The sequence below is a fragment of the Pseudophryne corroboree genome, chromosome 7, assembly GCF_028390025.1.
Source record: "Pseudophryne corroboree isolate aPseCor3 chromosome 7, aPseCor3.hap2, whole genome shotgun sequence".
Lineage (NCBI taxonomy): Eukaryota > Metazoa > Chordata > Amphibia > Anura > Myobatrachidae > Pseudophryne > Pseudophryne corroboree.
Window position 1 is genome coordinate 269,755,624 of NC_086450.1, and position 17,165 is coordinate 269,772,788.

The 17,165-nt window shown below is 48.3% G+C and overlaps 1 protein-coding gene across 1 annotated transcript in view; it reads left to right on the forward strand.

Moving 5' to 3' along the window:
* Nucleotides 1-13,329: 13,329 nt before the first annotated feature.
* Nucleotides 13,330-17,165, forward strand: part of DNAH7 (dynein axonemal heavy chain 7) — a 1,092,938-nt gene continuing 1,089,102 nt past the window's right edge. The window contains exon 1 of the mRNA XM_063934143.1: nucleotides 13,330-13,600. Within this exon, the coding sequence (XP_063790213.1) occupies nucleotides 13,592-13,600 (9 nt within the window). The 5' untranslated portion in view covers nucleotides 13,330-13,591. The remainder of the gene's footprint in view (nucleotides 13,601-17,165) is intronic.

Sequence of the window (17,165 nt, forward strand, 5' to 3'; positions counted from 1 at the left end):
CGGATTGGTTCAAGCCTCTACCGGAGGTTGAGGTCAAGTTTCTCACATGGAAGGCTGTCACTTTGTTGGCCTTAACTTCTGCTAGATGGTTGTCGGAGTTGGGGGCTTTGTCTTGTAAGAGCCCGTACTTGATCTTCCATGAAGATAGGGCTGAGCTCTGGACACGTCAGCAGTTCCTTCCGAAGGTTGTGTCGGCATTTCATATCAATCAACCTATTGTGGTGCCAGTAGCTACTGACTCTTCAATTTCATAAAATCCTTGGATGTTGTAAGGGCTCTGAAAATGTATGTGAAGAGGACTGCTCGTCAGAGGAAATCGGACTCTGTGTTTGTCCTACAGTATATGATCCCAAGAAAATTGGGTGTCCTGCTTCTAAGCAGACTATATCTTGCTGGATCAGGTTCACTATCCAGCATGCATATTCTACGGCAGGATTGCCGTTTCCTACGTCTGTTAAGGCCCACTCTACTCGTTAGGTGGGTTCTTCCTGGGCAGCTGCCTGGGGTGTCTTGGCTTCACAAGTTTGCCGAGCGGCTACTTGGTCAGGGTCGAACACGTTTGCTAAGTTCTACAAGTTCGATAGTTTGGCCTCTAAGGACCTGAAGTTTGGTCAGTCAGTTCTGCAGGAGCCTCCGCGCTCTCCCTCCTGTTCTGGGAGCTTTGGTACATCCCCATGGTACTAATGTGGACCCCAGCATCCTCTAGGACGTAAGAGAAAATAGGATTTTAATTACCTACCGGTAAATCCTTTTCTCGTAGTCCGTAGAGGATGCTGGGAGCCCGCCCTGCGCTTCGTGATCCTGCAGTGGTTGTTTAGTTCAGTACTGCTTCGTTCTTGGTTAAGTACTGTTTTGTTACTTGGTTAAGTAATCTTGTTCAGCTGTTGCTGATTTTTAAGCTGGTTAGCTTGTTTTGACTTGTATATGTGTGAGCTGGTGTGAATCTCGCCAGTATCTGTGTAAAATCCTTCTCTCAAAGTTGTCCGTCTCGTCGGGCACAGTTTCTAGACTGAGTCTGGTAGGAGGGGCATAGAGGCAGGAGCCAGCCCACACTCTCAAACTCTTAAAGTGCTAGTTGCTCCTAGTGGACCCGTCTATACCCCATGGTACTAATGTGGACTCCAGCATCCTCTACGGACTACGAGAAAAGGATTTACCAGTAGGTAATTAAAATCCTATTTTACGGATGATGGAGGTCACTGTGCTTATTGGGACCTTCAAAGCAGCAGATATTTTTCTGTACCCTATCCCAGATTTGTGCCTCGAGACAATCCTGTCTCGGAGGTCTGCAGACAATTCCTTTGACTTCATGCTTGGTTTGTGCTCAGACATGCACTGTCAAGTGTGGGACCTTATATAGACAGGTGTGTGCCTTTCCAAGTCATGTCCAATCAACTGAATATATCACAGGTGGACTCCAATTAAGATGTAGGAACTTCTCAAGGATGATCAGTGGAAACAGGATGCATCTGAGCTCAATTTTGAGCTTCATAGCGAAGGCTGTGAATATGTCTGTACATGTGATTTCTTAGTTTTTAATTTTTAATGGCTACCAGTCTTCAGAAAATCTTTCAACATCTGAATAAAATTTCCAGCAATGCGGATAATGGGATTAATGGTCTCGGCATTTGACATGGTAGAATAGGGTTTAGTATGAAATACCTACAATCAAAATCCAGACGGTCAAAATCCCGACAACAATTGACCGACAGTCAAAATCCCGACATGGTCAAAATACCGACATTTAAAATCTAGACAAGGTCAAAATACCGACATTTAAAATGTCGACAAGGTAAAAATATCAATATTTAAAATACCGACAAGGTCAAAACAGTGACATTTAAAATGTCGACATGTCAAAAAGTCGACATGCTTTTTCATGATTTTTTTCTAATTGAAACCGACTTGTTCATACTTTACAATCCCAGTGGACTTGGAGGGGGAATATAATAGTGTGCCCGAAGTATGGCGAGTGCAGTGAGCGATGTTGACATACAGATGGAGCCACGATCAACTTGGCTTCTATGCTGCGCCTAGGCACACCATGGTTTGTTAGCATAAGCCTTTCATGTATTGTTCTCAGCTGCAATACAATAAGAGAGATCAATACGGGGGAGTGGCCTGGCACCGGAGGAGAGCAGTCGCAGCTTGCTGGAGCTTCTGCTTCTACACCATCTAGTATGCCCTCCGGGATCGCCTAGACCCGCTCCTTTACAGTATTCTACCCCTCACACCTCACTCTTCGTCCCCTGCTACTATATGGCCAGGTCCGCGGAATCGGGGAGCGACGTGGAGGCTCCCGCGGATTGCGGCCTGGTCCCCATGCTGGAGCCGTGGCCTCAATTTCATCGCTGACCCGCTGGGATTTGTTACTACGCGCGGGCCTCTTGTGCCCTTACCTGTGCCCGTGGATGCTCGCACGCAGCCTGCTGCAGTGTCCTGGCTCTCTCCGCCCAAAGTGACATCGCTGACGAACGCCGTGGAGGTGACCTCGACCCCCTACCGTGTCCGGGGCTGGGACGCTGGCGCCTGCACGCTGAGCCGCAGGCGGGACTGTGGTGGCGGTGAGTGACCTCTCCCGGCTAATCAACTCTGCCCCGTCCCCGGCCGTCTCTCTGCTGCTGCAGCCGGTGCGGATTCCTCTGACCCGCCTGTTTCCCAAACGTCTGACTGCTACCTCCCGCGGCTGGGAGACTTGGGTGCACGGCGCCATTGCTGCTACGGAGCGGGCAGAGGTGACGCTGTGCCGCCATTACCCGGATCCCTGCCTTCCCACCCCTGCTTGGCCACTAAGAAGGGGAACCCCGCTGATCCTGCGGACGAGACCTAGGTGCCGCTGCGCAGATGCCTTATAAACCACCCGGGCGGCCATCTCCCGCCCCCCCTGCTTCCACGATTGCCGGCCCTGGACATCACACGACCTTCACCGCACACAGCCTGATCTTCTGACCGGCACACAAACCTTTTCACCTTCTGGACCAGGCTCTGCCGGTGCTGGAGGGGACGTCTGTTGGCTTTGCAGCCACTGAACCCAGCGGACATCTTCTGCCACCCCTTTGATACGGCCGCGCTCTTCGGGCGGCCCATATTGAACCGCCGGCAACACACTCTCCGCCCGCATCTCGGCTGGGTGCGCCCCACGGCCCACAACGATAATCTACTCTACGCCTTCCCTACTGCAATCCAGCTCTGCCTCTATCCTTACTGGCTCTACACTCACCTCCATCAGTCTATCTGACCTCGGCAGGGGACAACTCCTCCCACTCTGCTTTGCCTCGCTTTATTCTGTGCCCCTCCTCCTGGATAGCTACCACGACTCAGATGAAGCCTGACGGTGACTAACCACCCTACATGTGAGACCCGCTACATCCTTTACTAGTCAGAGCCTCAGTGTTTCCAACCTCCGCCTCCCCCCCTGGGCGACCCTGCATGGAAAAATTTCTGATACCTCTGCCCGTGATGTCCGCCGGCACTGCTCAACAATCTCGAGAGTATACTCCTGGTGGCGACTCATCGGATTCTGATCACTCGACTACGCGCTCACTCTCCCGCAGTACTCGCAAATCTAGACCGCCTGTTAAACAGTCTACAATGAAGCACAAAGACCTGCTGGCGGTACTGGGTCCTCTTCTTGATGAAAGGTTGGCAGGCATTAAAGAGGCCATAGAGTCGTCGTCGACCTTGCTTTCTCAGCATTCCACCCGCCTTGACGAGGCGGAACAGAGGATATCTGCTCTAGAAGATGACCTGGGAGAGGCACAACGCTCCCTCCGCGCCAAACAATTAGAAGTCGTGGACCTTTCAGAGAAACTCGATGACCTGGAAAATCGCAGCATGTGTAACAACTTACGGGTCATCGGCATCCCAGAATCAATAAAAGGTCATGAGCTTCTAGACCTCCTCTCATCGGGTATCCCGGAGCAGCTGTCGATGGATCTAAAGGGCGTCCCCCTTGTCATTGAAAGAGCCCATAGGTTGGGACTGGAACGGAAAAGTCCCTCCGGCTGTCCACGCCCGGTCATAATGAGGGTCCTGAACTACGTGGACAAAACAAGGCTTCTCAACCATTACCGCAAAACAGCCAGCCTGTCTATCAATGGAGAGCGTCTCCTCATCTTCCAGGACTTCTCAGCTCTAGTGGCTGCGAAACGCAAGGACTTTGCCCCCATCTGCAAACACCTCTTTGACACAAAGATCAAATTCTCTCTGCTATATCCGGCACGTCTTTGAGGATGGTCGACCGAGATTCTTTGAAGATCCAGACGAGGCCAGGCTACATTTCGCCCTTCCTGCTACTTGATTATTATACGACTTTACTTAACGGTTGCTTAACACTTCCCGAATCTCTATTCGGGTCTCACATGCAGGCTGTATGAGGTGTGACTACTCCACTCTCATGCCCGCCACATATTGTTTTTGCTGTTTGAAATTGTTTTCGTTGTTGTTTATATGTTCTATTAGTTGTGTCTGCCTGGGCCGGGACCCCTTCTCCCTACTGGGGGACTCCCCCTCCGCTCGCTGGGACGGGGTGGAACCCTACTTTATCTACTACACTTCTTACATGATTTTCTTCCCAATAGGGGTGGGATAGTATGTCATCCGACCCCCGCCCACAGCCCCCTGTAGATGATGATCCAGCTGCTACAATGCTCCGCTTGGTATCCTGGAACGTAGAGGGCCTCAACCACCCTGTCAAAAGGAAAAAAGTGATATCCCACCTAAAACGTATGTTTCCTCACATTACATTCTTGCAAGAGACGCATTGGTTGGATGACCCTAGACACACCCTACGGGCTCCGTGGATTGGGGATTGTATATCGTCACCTTATCAGTCTAAATCAAGAGGGGTGGCAATTCTACTCCACGCCAACTTGCAATATTCAGTTCTTAGGAAACAGCATGACCCAGAGGGTAGATTTTTGCTAGTAGATGTATGCATTCATAACTCTGTCTACACCCTACTCAATCTCTATGCGCCCAACACCTCACCTGATTCTTTTTTTGATCTTCTATCGACCCTTATTTCCTGGGGTGGTCAGAATCTGATAGTTGGTGGGGACTTCAACCTGGTCGTCGACCCATCCATGGACAGATCCAGGGTAAGTGTGGCTTCTACTACTACACCTCTCACTCACCTACTCTCCTCTTTCTGCGCCCAACTGAACCTCCTAGACCCTTGGCGAATACTTCACCCCACCCAGAAAGACTTTTCCTTCTATTCCCATCCCCATGCCTCTCACTCTAGGATTGACTATATCTTTACTACCACTGACCTCCTTCCCAAAGTTACCCACACATTCATTGACAATATCATTATCTCTGACCATGCCCCTATATCTCTTCATCTCCAATTAAATTTATCCCCTCACACTGCTCCGAGATGGCGGTTTCCAGCCTACCTACGCCACTCCACCGATTTTGTGCTCCATCTCAAGCAGTTTTGGCTCACTTATTCTCTAGACAATGCCGACCAAAATTCAGACTCGCCAATTTTCTGGGGGCAGCTAAGGCCATCCTTAGAGGACACATTATGTCTTACACTCATGCCAAACGGAAAAAATTCTCTTCCCAATTGCAAACTCTAAGCTCCACTCACCTCTGCATACCGTAGCTACACCCAACATGACACCCCTGCCCACAGAGAAGCCTATCTCTCGGCCAAGCTCATCTACGATACGTTCCTCACGGAACGGGCCCAACTCTCCTACGACTACCAGCGGAATAGACTCCACAGATGGGGCAACAAATCGGGCAAATTGCTGGCGAACTTAATTAAAGGACCAAAATCCCGTACCTGGGTTAATGCGATCACTAGCTCCTGCACACTGAGCACCGACCCTAATCTTATCTGCACCGAATTTAGGAATTTTTACCAATCCTTATACGCTAAAGGCCCCGATGACCCCGACGCTAATTACTCTTTCCTGGAAGATGCTGCTCTCCCTACTTTAACTCAGGACTCCTTAGATAGCCCGATCACAGTTGAGGAGGTTATCGCAGTTATCAAAACCCTACCGAACAACAAAAGCCCCAGCCCTGATGGCTTCGGTGCGGAGTTTTACAAGATGTTACGGGATGAGATAGCCCCTACTCTCACCTCCCTATATAATCACATTCTCACCTCCAAACAAACCCCTATTAGATTCAATGAGGCCACAATAATTGTCATTCCAAAACCAGGCAAGGACCCCTCTTTGCCTGGGTCCTACAGGCCGATATCTCTCCTCAATCAGGACTTTAAAATTCTTACAGAATTGATGGCCAATAGACTACAACTCTGCCTTTCCCGCATTATATCGCCTGTGCAGATGGGCTTCCTCAAACATAGACAGTCAGTGCGGGGCATTAGGGCCGCACTGGCAGCCATCACTTATTCTCGCACCAATAATGTTATGGATAACATCCTAATCAACCTTGACGTGGAAAAGGCTTTCGATAAGATTGCCTGGCCCCACCTTGCTAGGGTCTTGCTTTACCAACAGTTTGGCGAGACCTTTCGAGGCCTGGTTGAATCCCTATATTCCAGCCCATCTGCGCAGGTGATGGTTAATAACATCCCTTCCCCCCCTTTTCTCCTCGAGAGAGGGACTAGACAGGGATGCCCCCTCTCCCCCCTTCTTTTAAATATTGCTTTAGAGCCCTTTATACGGCAAATCCCTTAAGCTACAACATACCCACTCACTATTTCTTCCTCTAGTTGGAAACCTACAGTTTCAAAAAGGACAGGCCCTCCTCCCCTTCACTACCTGGCACACCTCGGGCATCACATGCATTGGTGATCTCCTCGACCCTAGTAAGAAAATACTTACCTTCACAAAAATGCTGGCCAAATATGAAGTTAAGCCCCGCCATGACTTTTATTTTTATCAGGCCTCACATTATTAACAATCAGTCCTTTCCCACCTCACCGCTTCGGACTTTGTTAATTCTCTAGACACACTTTTACGCTCAGGGACTTGTTCCATCTCGACTTTATACACCTGCATACCGTACACATACCCACCACAGATCTAGTCCAAGTACAAAAATGGTCCTCCCATATCCCCTCCATGACTCCTGAGGCCGTGATGGACAGCTTTGCGGCTTCCCTTAAACTTATCCCAGCTAGCCTATACCAGGAAATGTCCTATAAGATATTACACAGAGCCTACATATCACCAAAGAGGGGTCATTTGATGGGCCTGTCCGACTCTGTAAAATGTATGAAATGCTCTTCACCAATGGCTGATCTGATGCACTGCTTCTGGCACTGCCACTATATTCAAAATTTCTGGGCTGAGCTGCATACTTATGGAATTTCCGCGTTGGGCTTGCGCTTCCAGTGTCCTGCCTCTTGGGCTCTCTTTGGTTGTGTTCGTGACCAACATGACCTCCCCTCTCTGGATGCGAAACTAGTTGTGATTCTTTCAGCGGTGGGCAGGAAAGCCATTCTTCAACAATGGATATCGGATACCCCCCCCCCCCCCATCATACTGACATTAGCTACCTCCAGACTGTTATTTCTATTCACGATGGACTGGCTAGAAACCTCCCTTAATAAGGAGATTTTGACCCCCACGCTGTTTAAATGCTGGGGTTCATTAATAAGCTACCCACTCCAACAAAAAACGGCCATTAAACTGAGCTTTCACTGCACCACCTGGTACGTATACCAAGTTCTAGCAGATAATCCCCCCATCTCTTTCCCATAGCTAGCCCCTCTTCTTTCTTCCTCCCCGCCCTCCCACTCTCACAGGTCAAAAAGGCGACAAGTTTTTCATTGTTTCTTTGTGTGTACAGATAGAACCATGTTTATCTTGGCCTTTAATAGGATTAATTGAGACTTAATCCCCTGCTGTAATGACTTAATCCCATGCTGTATTGTTCTCTCCTATTGTATTGCAGCTGAGAACAATACATGAAAGGCTTATGCTAACAAACCATGGTGTGCCTAGGCGCAGAATAGAAGCCAAGTTGATCGTGGCTCCATCTGTATGTCAACATCGGTCAACATGGACACCGTATAAGTGTACCGTGTCCCCTCACATGGCTCGCTGCACTCGCCATACTTCGGGCACACTGTTATATTCCCCCTCCAGGTCCACTGGGATTGTTAAGTATGAACAGATCAGTTTCAATTAGAAAAAAATCATGAAAAAAAGCATGTCGACATTTTAAATGTCACTGTTTTGACCTTGTCGGTATTTTAAATGTTGATATTTTTACCTTGTCGACATTTTAAATGTCGGTATTTTGACCTTGTCTAGATTTAAATGTCGGTATTTTGACCATGTAGGGATTTTGATCACTGGTCAATGGTTGACGGGATTTTGACTGTAGGTAAACTGACCGCATCCCGTTAGAATATGCCCAGTTCCATTCAAGACCCCTTCAACATCTGATTCTCTCCAAATGGAATGGGCAGCATCAGACGATAAAGTCAGACAATGACACTTCCTCAGGAAGTACGTCCGTTATTAGCCTGGTTGTTACAGACGTCACACTTAAACATAGGTCGACCATTTTAGGTTCCAGACTGGGAAATTCTGACAACCGATGCCAGCCTCAGAGGCTGGGGAGCCGTAACAAGACCGTTCTCTCCCCAAGGCCGTTAGACCAGGAAAGTATGTTGTCTGCCAATCAATGTCCTGGAACTTCAGGCCACCTACATGGCCCTCACACAGGCAAAAGAAATGCTTCAGGGCAAACCGATTGAGATTGAGGGGTAGATGTATTAATCTGGAGAAGGCAGAAGGAAGTGATAAACCAGTGATAAAGTAGTGTTAAGTGCAAGGTCATAATGCACCAGCCAATCAGCTCCTAACTGTTAATTTACATATGGGAGCTGATTGGCTGGAGTGTTTATCACCTTGCAGTTATCACTGGTTTATCACTTCCTTATGCCTTCTCCAGGTTAATACATCTGCCCCTAAATCGGTTAATGCCACGGCAGTAGCGTACCTCAACCACCAGGGAGGCACTCGCAGTTGGATGGCAATGAAAGAAGTAATCCGCACCTTGAAGTGGGCAGAACTTCATCACTCAGCCATATCCGCAATATTCATACCCGGGTACTAAACTGGGAAGCAGACTTCCTCAGCAGGCAGGACATTCAGGCAGGCGAATGAGCTATGCACCCAGAAGTCTTTCAGATTCTGGTAAACAAATGGACCTTATGTCTTCACGACAGAATAACAAGGTACCAGTATACGGGTCACGAACAAGGGGTACTGAAGCAATCCTAAATTTATCTAGCGAATTGTTGAGAGGTATGGTAAATATAAACTTATAGGGCCTACTTCATGTATGCACACACAGGCTTCAGTATGTGCAATTTTTCTCAGCTTCACAACTGCTGATATTAGTAAGTGAAGCTGCCGTCCAGGAATGAAAAGAGACGCCCACTGTACCATCGTAAACTCATTTGCAATATGCGCAGTGGTGCAAATAGAAAAAAATTCTTACAGGTACTGTGTGCACATCTAAAAAAAATGGGTGTGACCAATGAAAATGGGGGCGTGATACACATATGGGGGGAGGGGCAGATACACAAATGACCCCAATAGTGCCAGATAAACGTTGCCCCACAGTACCGGATATACATTGCCCCACAGTACCAGATACACAAATGCCCCCAGAGTGCCAGATATACATTGTCTCACAATACCAGATATACATTGCCCCACAGTGCCAGATACACATTGCCCCACAGTGCCAGATACACAAATGCCCCCAGAGTGCCAGATATACATTGCTCCCCAGTGCCAGATACAGAAATGCCCCCCACTGCTAGATATGCCCCCAGTGCCAGATACAGAAATTCCCCCAGTGCCAGATATGCCCACAGTGCCAGATACAGAAATGCCCCCACAGTGCCAGATATGCCCCCAGTGCCACATACACATGTCCCTCCAGTGCCCGATATGCCCCCAGTGCCAGATATGCCCCCAGTGCCAGGTACACATGCCCCCCTTCCCTCTTCTCCTGCTGCTCACCGCTGCTGCTGTCCTGTTCCTGTGTGTGAGAGGAGGAGAGCGCAGCGCGCGCCTCTCCTGCCCCTCAGTCTCCGGCGGCGGTGCGGGCATCTACCTTCAATTCAGCGCTGATCCGTGAGCCAATCAAAGCTTGCGGTCCGGCAGCCAATCAGGAGCCTTGGTTGCTAGTCCGCGAGCTCTGATTGGCTCACGGGCCGGCGCTGAGTTAAAAGTAGACACTGCACGCTGCACTCTCCTCCCCTCATGCAGCAGTGGCGGTGAGCAGCAGCGGAGGGAGGGAGGGCAGTGGCAAACGCAGGATTTGCATAGGGGGGGATTCCAGAACTGGGTGGAGCCAAGCACGGGGGTGGGGACTGAGGTGACCCAGTATATGCTGGGTCCGTAAAACTAGTGTGTCTGTGTGTATATATACATACCTCCCAACTTTTAATATCTGGAAGGTGGGACACACGCGCTGCGAAGCTGCGCGCGCTCCGGAAAAGGGGTGTGACCTAAGAAAAGGGGCATGGCTTCACGGAGGACCCACGATCGCGAGCCACGCCCCCATTTTCATCACTAAGGGGGCATGCCCAGCGCTCTGTGAGCCGCTGGCATGCCCCCTCTCCCTCTGACTCCAGTGAATCACTACGCGTCCGTCCCGGATCTCCTGACGTCAGGTTGCCAGGTTACAGGGAAACACAGCGGCCAGTGTAAACAAACCCCTCACCATCAGATACTGTAAAGAAATTGCGGCAGTATTAAGGATTTTCTTAATCAAATCCATGTATAATCAATTAAATCAGTAAGGTAGTAATATATATAAACATATATTTCTGATGATTATCACAATACCAACATCCACCAGAATTATATGAAGCAATGGAGACTAAGCTGATCATTCAGTCCATGGGGTTTTACTGTATCTAACTCGTAAATCCAGCGTGCCTCACGTTGTAGTAGTATTTTAGCTCGATCACCTCCTCTGGGACTTTCAGGAACAAAGTCAATCATTTTATAACGTAATGTTGAAAGATTATGCTTAAACTCCTTGAAGTGTTTAGCGACTGGTTGATCGATTTGTTTCCCTTCCAATGCTTGACGAATGGCACTCCTATGTTGTGCCATGCGTTCACGTAAAGTGCAAATCGTTTTGCCTATATAAAATAAGCCGCAAGGGCAGCGTATATAGTATACGACAAAACGGCTAGACGCGTAGTGATGACGTCAGACGTGACCAGCGCGGGACGCGGCGGCATGAACTGTGCACTGGGTGAAGCTTTATAAGGTGAGTTGGTATATGTTTATATTTATGTCCTGACGAAAATGTATTTACTAAATTGAAACGTTGACAACATTGACTGCTGAGTCTCATTTTCTACATTATTGAAAAGTCCTATGAGTGCCGCCTATTCCAAACAGTTTATGCATTGCTTTTTTGGAGGGCACCTGGGTTGATGCAGTTTTTAAGGTGGAGTGCCGGGCAATAGACTGCATATATATATATATATATATACAATACATATACACATAGCATATTAAACATGCATATATATATATATATATATATACATACATACAGTACACGTATATACGCATGTATATATATCATATGTGTGTGTGTGTTTATATGTATGTATATACATGTGTGTATATATGTATGCACATGGATATATATGTAACTTTTATTAAGCACTTACAAGTGCCACCAGGAAGACAGCAGGCTGCAGAGGACGCTAGACAGCCATTAATACTCACTCATGAAGCTAAAAAAATAAAAAAAATAAAAAACTTCTTTTTTTTTTTGCTGGAGGGGGTTTCTTGGTGCCCGGAAACCCCCCCTGGGTGCGCCACTGGAGGGGGCGTCGGCCCGTCAGCGGTGGGTATGGCGTACCCACGGCTAAATTCTTAAGGGTGCGCCGTACCCACCCATACCCGCCCACTTGCACCGCTGAATATGCTTACACAGTTGCAGCCTAGACACAGAAATGCGGAACATTGGGTCTAAGGGTTGGCTATGGTTAAGCAGACTAGACACTACGTTGGTCCCATGTTTTTGTACGTACAAGCCTGCAGCTGATGGCAGAAACACGCCCCGAAAACAGCAATGACACGCTTGCGTTTTTGCAACCACTCCCCATTAAAACCTCAACGGATCACTTTCTGACAATCACTTTCCCATGAAATCCTCATTGTGAGTGGGATCGCAGCGGCACCTTGAAGCATGCACAGTGTGATCACAGTACAGTTTGCAGATCGCTCACTTGCAGAAACTTCGGCCAGAGGGGGTCATTCCGAGTTGATCGTAGCTGTGCTAAATTTAGTACAGCTACGATCAGGCACTCAGACATGTGGGGGGGCGCCCAGCACAGGGCTAGTCCGCCCCGCATGTCAGTGCCGCCCCCCATGCAGAAATGCAAAAGCATCGCCGCTCTTTTGCATCTCAGGAGTTACTCCCGGCCAGCGCAGTTCCTGCGGCTGGCCGGGAGAACTTCTTCGCTGCCCCGGGTCGCAGCGGCTGCGTGTGATGTCATGCAGCAGCTGCGGCCCGCCCCCCAATGGTCCGGCCACGCCTCCTAAATGGCAGCTTCACGCCGCCGTCCAGCCCCCTCCCGCCCATCGACCGCCTCTGCCTCAGAGGCGATCGCTAGGCAACGACGGCCTTCGGCCGTCTGGCATTCCGACCCGATAAACTGCAGCGAGTGATCGGGTTGGAATGACTCCCATAGAACGCAAACATGAGTTAGAGCCAAAGGCCAGAAAACAAATATAATATTGATTAAAAAAAAAAAAGATTTTATGTTGTTGTTGTTTGATACTTTCAAAAAAACAAACAAAAAAAAAACTATTTTTATTGTTATTTTTAAACTATGTGTAAGTAAAAAATCTTTACAATCTGTGGGGTAAATTTACTAAGATGGGAGTTCTATGTAAGATGGGATGTTGCCCATAGCAACCTATCAGAGTCCAGGTATTATCTTCTAGAAGGTGCTAGATAAATGAGAAGTAGAATCTGATTGGTTGCTATAGGCAACATCCCATCTTAAACAGAACTCCCATCTTAGTAAATTTACCCGTAGGACTATCCCAAAAATAAGCATTTGTTGTCAGCTATGGTTTTGTGGTAACAAACACGTCTGTGTATAAAATGAAGTGACAATTATGTCTCATATATGAATTTTGGACAGGACTGTCATTCGGATGTGAGTAGTCATATTTACAGTAGTCGCTGTGTATATGTACTGTGTAACATCCTTGCATTGTTTAGGTTGCGCACTATCCATCGCCTAATACCAACACCATAGTGAGTATATACAGTATATAGGCGTCTGCTAAGCTTCGCACCTCCCTCCCGTAGCGACTGGTCGCTTCCATAGCAACGGCTCACAACTCCCGGAGACGCTTCACGTGAGGACGACAGGAGCACAGCTGCTATTCTGGAAACGCTAACGACAGGACTGCTCTGCGTCACTACGGAGGACTGGAGCAGCTAGGACCTCTAGAGAGAGACATCGCACCGGTTCTAGTCGTGGATCTGCTGATAGCGTCATATAAATCGGACACGTTTATTAGTGCCAGTCACCTAGCAACTAGCTATCAACTTATGTCACACGTAATAACTCTGCAATATTAGCCACATTATGGAGCAGGTAAATTCAGTTCGGTTTTGTGCAACTACGTGTTCTGGATATTTTTTTAGTGCAGCTCTAAACATTTTTTTGTTATTTTTTTTTTACTAGTCTTGTCTCTGCTGTTGTACTTTTTTTTATCTATAACAAACCATGTTTTAATTAGTAGTCATTCCAGCTGCGGCTTCTACATTTTTTGGGCAGGGGTTTGCCACTGCCCATGCCAGAAAGGCAGAGGAGAGAGCCGTCCTCCAGATAGCTGTGTCTGGCGCCTGCGCAATGAATTTGACAGGCACTGGGACCTGTGTATATGCCCAAGTGGCTGCTTGAGTGCGCATGCAAAAACCCTCTGCTTCTATGGACTGCATTGGCTGCAGCCCTTAAAAGCGGAGTTACGCTGACGATCAGGCAGGGAGTGGCTTCCTACAGGAATCCAGCTCTCAGCTAATCGCAGCCCAGTCTAGCAGTCCTGGAGAGAGGTACCACCTCTCAATGGGACTGCCTGTCCTGCGGTTGACTGGCGGGTAGGACTTCCAATATGAAGTCACTGCCAGTCACAGTGAAGCCAGTCTATAAGGGGGCGATTCAGTTGTTTGCGACAGCGGCTGTCAGTGCTGGGCACCTGATGAGCAATTCAATTGTTGCTGCATTTCAGCATTGTTGCTCCATTTGGCATTTCAGCTCTCATACCCTAGCGGGTATGAGCTGAAATGTGTGAATAGTTGGCTGTTTGGGCGCCCAAACAGCACTTTTTGTTTTGCGCTCAGAACTTTAATCAGGTTTAGCAGTTTTACGCGGCTAAATCTAGCACTGGAGAGAGTGTGATCAGCACAGAAAGAAAATCAAAAACATTTGAAAATCGCCACCCGATCTTCCGTCTGTTTAGACGGGAGATCGGGCACAAAAAGACAATTGAATCGCCCCCAGAGTATCACCAACAGGTCATGTTTTGTGGATTTCCTTAATCTTGCACAGGTGAGTTCATCTATTTTGCTGGGTCCGTAATTATTCCACTAGCATCCACAGACAGAAATCCCCCCATATATTTAATATACAGTAGATTGCAGAATCTGGTTACATTTTACAGTTATGTGCTGTAAATATTAAAGTATATGTGAATTGACCTAACTTATATTGGTGACTTACTTTGAATAATGCATTGAAGTTTATAAATAAGAGTTAATTAGCCAGAAATGTCAGTTGTCATAATAGTCCATACTATGAGTTAGTTTTTATTGTTATTTTTATATTGGGTCTATTATTATCACTGCATTCAGCATATTGATGAGGGGTCAAGAACATTCAAATCTTTCTAATTGTCAGTATTATAAATACATGTGCCAAAATCTTATTTCTTACAAATAGTAAGAGATTATTTATGGTTACTTCAAAATATTATCTTGCAGCAAGGCTGGTGGGACTCCGGACCATGGGATTGCAGGTTGGGGCGGGAGCTGGCACTTAAACTGTAGTTTTAAAAAGCTCCTCCCCCAGCAACCCCACAGATCCAGTGTTCTTTAGGTTCCTGCGGAGTTTAGGGCTTTTTTATGTTCATTTGTAATTGTTGTTCTTTTACTTTATAGTAAGGTGTCTATGCGCTGCTTGTAGCAGCGCACAGTATGAGTGCAGAAACTGCTGGGAGCTTTGTTCAGCTTGCCGGTATGCAGTTGCGAGAGGAGGGATGCGCTCAGTGGGGATCCCCCACAGCTCTCTGGTCTCCATGGAGACAGCCTTGGCCCAGGAACAGCACATGCTGTCGCCCTTTTAGAGGGTACTGGCGTATAGTGCAGTCCCGGATGGCGCTCACCATTTTGCTGTGTTTTTTGTTGTGGCCCCCATCCCATATAAGAAAGAAGAGCGTGTGCACTACCGGCTGCCCGTTTAGTTGACCAGGGTTTTCTCCAACAAGGGAAATTTCTTTGTGTCTGGGGAAAGTGGAGAATGGAAGGGGTGGAGCTTCCAGCACTGCACTCCCCTTCCTGCGGCGGTACAGCAGGGGATGCATTAACGACATTTCTCTGCATTGAGTGCTCATTCTCCTGCATGCCAAAGGAATAGACACCTCCTCTTCCTTGTAGCTTCTGTTTTGGCTCCAAGATGGCTAAATACCCTTATTTTTGTATTAGCTGCCTATGAAAAACGTTCTTTTCTCTGACGTCCTCAGTGGATGCTGGGACTCCGTAAGGACCATGGGGAATAGCGGCTCCGCAGGAGACTGGGCACAACTAAAGAAAGCTTTAGGACTATCTGGTGTGCACTGGCTCCTCCCTCTATGACCCTCCTCCAGACCTCAGTTAGAATCTTGTGCCCGGCTGAGCTGGATGCACACTAGGGGCTCTCCTGAGCTCCTAGAAAGAAAGTATATTTTAGGTTTTTTATTTTACAGTGAGATCTGCTGGCCACAGACTCACTGCAGCGAGGGACTAAGGGGAGAAGAAGCGAACCTACCTAACTGGTGGTAGCTTGGGCTTCTTAGGCTACTGGACACCACTAGCTCCAGAGGGATCGACCACAGGACCCGACCTCGATGTTCGGTCCCGGAGCCGCGCCGCCGGCCCCCTTACAGAGCCAGAAGCAAGAGTGTTCCGGAAAAACGGCGGCAGAAGACTTCTGTCTTCAACAAGGTAGCGCACAGCACTGCAGCTGTGCGCCATTGCTCCTCATGCACACCTCACACTCCGGTCACTGATGGGTGCAGGGCGCTGGGGGGGGGGGGCGCCCTGAGGGCAATATAATACACCTTGGCTGGCAAATCATCACAATATATAGTCCCAGGGCTATATATGTGATAAATTACCCCTGCCAGAATCCATGAAAAAAGCGGGAGAAAAGTCAGCCGAAAAAGGGGCGGGGCTATCTCCCTCAGCACACTGGCGCCATTTTTTCTTCACAGTGCAGCTGGAAGACAGCTCCCCAGGCTCTCCCCTGTAGTTTTCAGGCTCAAAGGGTTAAAAAGAGAGGGGGGGGGGCACTAAATTTAGGCGCAATATGTGTATACAAGCAGCTATTGGGGGAAAAATCACTCAGTTATAGTGTTAATCCCTGCATTATATAGCGCTCTGGTGTGTGCTGGCATACTCTCTCTCTGTCTCCCCAAAGGACTTTGTGGGGTCCTGTCCTCAGTCAGAGCATTCCCTGTGTGTGTGCGGTGTGTCGGTACAGCTGTGTCGACATGTTGGATGAGGAAGGTTACGTGGAGGCGGAGCAGAGGCCGATAAATGGGATGTCGCCCCCTGTGGGGCCGACACCAGAGTGGATGGAAAGGTGGAAGGTATTAACCGACAATGTCAACTCCTTACATAAAAGGCTGGATGACGTAACAGCGGTGGGACAGCCGGCTTCTCAGCCCGCGCCTGCCCAGGCGTTTCAAAGGCCATCAGGGGCTCAAAAAACGCCGGTTACCTCAGATGGCAGACACAGATGTCGGCACGGAGTCTGACTCCAGTGTCGACAAGGTTGAGACATATACACAATCCACTAGGAACATCCGTTGCATGATCTCGGCAATGAAAAATGTGTTACACATTTCTGACATGAACCCAAGTATCACATAAAAAGGGTTTTAGGTTTGGGGAGAAAAAGCAGC